At 40.0% G+C, this 3528-nt stretch overlaps 1 protein-coding gene across 1 annotated transcript; it reads right to left on the bottom strand.

Moving 5' to 3' along the window:
• Positions 1 to 2269: 2269 nt before the first annotated feature.
• On the bottom strand, positions 2270 to 3309 carry LOC131438182 (trypsin-like). The gene is made up of 2 exons (XM_058608018.1): positions 3189 to 3309; positions 2270 to 3132 (listed from the first exon to the last, which is right to left on the bottom strand). The coding sequence occupies exons 1-2, from the start codon at positions 3283 to 3285 to the stop codon at positions 2288 to 2290; spliced, it is 942 nt and encodes a 313-aa protein (XP_058464001.1). The 5' UTR covers positions 3286 to 3309; the 3' UTR covers positions 2270 to 2287.
• Positions 3310 to 3528: the final 219 nt, after the last annotated feature.

Here is a 3528-nt window from a genome sequence, read left to right as displayed (position 1 = left end):
AATTACTAAAACTAACTTTGAAAAGGCATAAAAAAAGTTCCATCGAGTTCCACTTAGATTTTTTATTTATAGTATCGTGCATATCTTTTCCTATAAATTTAGTGAAAATCAGCTGCATAAAGTTGCATATTTCGCTTCGGTGTAAGGTTTTATGATAGGTTAAAAAAAGGTTAAATGTTGTATAACTTTGCCAGGAAACAACAAACCTATGCACTACCTTCAACAAAAATATGGGATTTTTTATTGTCTTCAATTATTCCAAAGAAAGTATGCATGAAAAAATAACTCGAAACAAGTTATAAATAAAAAAGTGATTTTAAGGAGGTTACCATAAAAACGCTTTGTATATCCGAAACGGTGCGACCTAGACTTTTGGTATATTTGACAACGTAAATTATATTCAATTCTAAAACATTGTAGAAGAAAAAATATTTCTATCTCTTCAGAAAAAAAAGTTATGGTTACATTTTTTGTCGAAGTAGGCCATGAACAATTAGGGATAGAAGCAAATTACGCGGTATATGTTTGTAAATAATTTCTTAAAAGCAAATATGCATTAAAAGAAAGGTTTGACAGCTACTGATTTATGTCCACGTTTTTATTGATTCGAACCACTGTGCGACAGTTCCACTCCGACGATTGGCTGCCGAATCGTCGTCAATGTTTTCTTATACCGTTTGATAACGCGCCATACGGTATTTCTGGGCAATTTTCAGCCGTTTAGCTAGCCTAGATGCAGACCACAATGGATTTTCCAAATAACTGTGCACAATTTTTTCCCTTCTTTCGGCTTCCATGTTGATTGTTTACAAAGTACAGTCGATTTGCGGAATGTCAAAAATCATATGTGAAGCTGACAAAATTCCCGACACGTGGGCGCCAAGAACTTCCAAATCCGTCCACCAGGAGCGCCACAATATGCGCAAAATTTTTGTTCCAATTCTAAATAAAGCAAGCTTTAATTTACAGATTTAAATATTAGAACTGTCATGAATTATGCATCTAGAACTAGAACACTCCTGAATATGCCCTAAGTGGCATTCTGTAACAAAGTCTACATGTTCAGAAAACTCTATTCAAATCTGAGAGGACGCTGCCAACTCCGAATACGATTTGACTTTTGATAATTTTTTCAGCGCAGCTGGAGAACACAAACTTCAAATAATTTTTTTATACTTCTTCTACACAATGTTTTACTGAAACAAGTCATCAAGTCTGTGTGGCATGCTTCAACGCCAGTGTACTGGGAGCTTAACCCAACTTCGGTTGTGAGCGTAGCGTTCGGCAGCACTGCCAAAAGCGCCATTTTTGGAGGAACAAGAATCCGTCGAGCTTAGTTCACTTCGCGCCCCAGACCGCATAACAGGTAAGAAGCTTCATCGGGTCCAGAACTCAAACAGGACACAAAATGGAGGTTTCATCTACAAACCGAGATAAACTCGGTTTTGCACAAAGTCATTGTTAGTTAGTGTTTGATTTATACTCAGACAAACACATACAAACTCCCACAGTTATCCCCAGCGAAAAAGTAACAATTTGCCATAAATCATCAACCTTGCTGGTAATAACTTTCTGAAACTCATCCACTTCTCGCATAACATTTTCCACTATTACCGCCCAACTTATCGAAGCTCGACTGCAGAACGAGAGGAAACGGAGAAGTACGCAAAAATCTTTTACGTGACTTTTGCACTTATGACTGTTGTTTATTCTTGTCAAGCCGCAAGAAACACACCAAACTAGGGTGGCATCATGTTTGGGGACCAGAAAAAAATTTGGGTCACATGTGGCATCCCGCATAAAAAAAAAAAACACCCCCGGCAGGATTCAACTTTAATAAGAGAATATGTTTTAATAAATTCAAAACGTTGTGACTATGTTAGAATTAAATTAGGATAAGAATGTTATGTAAAAGTGATGCTACGGCGAAGAAAAACTTATGTAAACTGCCTTAAGAAATAAACGTATTTATGGAAAAAAAAAGGATTCAACTTTTTCGAAAGAGCAATTGACAACATATGGAAATATACGGATGGTATCAGATTTTGAACTGTCACCCTCAACTGAGCTCCCCTGTTGACAATGTCGATGCGTGATCTTTGCTGTACTCATAAATCTCATTATATTCATTGGGCTCACATTGCTTGATGGCACAGCAGAACCGAGAAAGACAAACAGATAAAAATCGTGCTCCCGGAAGTACCGATAATCTAATTTTGAAATCAAGCTTCGAATCGATAAATCATCGTTGAGACAGTCAGTCGTTTCTATATTTTTCCATTTCGTTTCAAACTTCAATCAGAAGTCTTATCGCCACCGTTAGCAGAATGGTACAAAAGGATAACAGCTTTAAATTGGAACCATTGCGGTCAACTTCCCGCCGAATCCAATCCACATAGTGATACACGTCCGTGTACAGGCCGGGATGATTGGGCTCGGCACACGCTTTACCATAACTAACGATTCCGTACTGGACCCCGTTGCAAACCAGCGGACCTCCGGAATCACCGGTGCAAGCATCAATTCCGCCTTCGAAAAAACCCGCACAGATAAAGCCATCTGCGATTGGAATGGTCTGCCGTTTTCGGCACTCAGCCAAATTGAGCACCGGAATGATGGCTTTCATTAGACAAGTCGGTTTACGAACTTCATAAAAATCCTGTCTACCCCATCCCGTGACGATGCAGATGGTTTCCTCGGTGACGGGTTTCACCGGAAGAGCAACAAGCTGTATGCTAGATGTTTCACTAGCATCTCGATCCATCATCACCAGAGCCAAATCATGCTGCACCGTTGGAGCCATGCGAAACCTCGGATGGACGGTCACCAAACGAACGCCTCTTCGGTGTGAACTAGTCGATTGCCAAATTCGGTGGGCACTTCCCAACACTACCAGGTATAGTCTCGGATTGACAGACTGGGCTTTCCTGCCAAAACAGTGTCCGGCCGAGAGAACGGCTTTCGCGGAAATTAGCGATCCTCCACAGTGGACGTTCGTTTTCCAATCCGCAGAAAGGTACGTTCGAATTGACACTTGGTAGGGTGCCTCCTCGATGATTGCCGGTTTACCACCCACGATCCGGAACGTTTCGAAGCATTCGTCTTTGATAGTAGTAACAGTCGATACTGGAACTATGCAGAGAAGGCTTTGATAATATTCAAGGTTTTCGGTAGGTTCTGCTACTTACTGTTGGATGATTTGAAAGTTCGCAGCTCTGAGCCATTCTCGAATGACAACGCGACGTTGATGAACAAAGACAAAAAATTGACAATCAAAATAACCATGGTGCAAATTAATGATTTTGTTTTTTTCCGGAGAACTAGATTGAAAATTAGCGGAGAACTAGATTGAATTTTTCAGTTGTTCCAACAAAATTAGTGTAGCAAATTTTAGAAGCGAAGACAAGACGCATTGTAAGAGATATTAATTTATATTCAAATTAAAACTCAAACATTCCAAGAATCACCATGTCCAGTCGGACGGATCGTTTATTTCCGCTGCTCACACAATTACCCGACCCGCCATTC

This window comes from Malaya genurostris, chromosome 3, assembly GCF_030247185.1.
Source record: "Malaya genurostris strain Urasoe2022 chromosome 3, Malgen_1.1, whole genome shotgun sequence".
Lineage (NCBI taxonomy): Eukaryota > Metazoa > Arthropoda > Insecta > Diptera > Culicidae > Malaya > Malaya genurostris.
This window is presented reverse-complemented; position numbering and strand designations above follow the sequence as displayed.

What these genes read in the sequence shown, in the direction of transcription:
- LOC131438182 (XM_058608018.1), bottom strand. Translation starts at nt 3,285, where the DNA reads ATGGTTATTTTGATTGTCAATTTTTTGTCTTTGTTCATCAACGTCGCG. An exon ending in AACTTTCAAATCATCCAACA is followed by an intron (nt 3,133 to 3,188) that starts GTAAGTAGCAGA and finishes TTCTCTGCATAG; the next exon opens with TTCCAGTATCGACTGTTACT.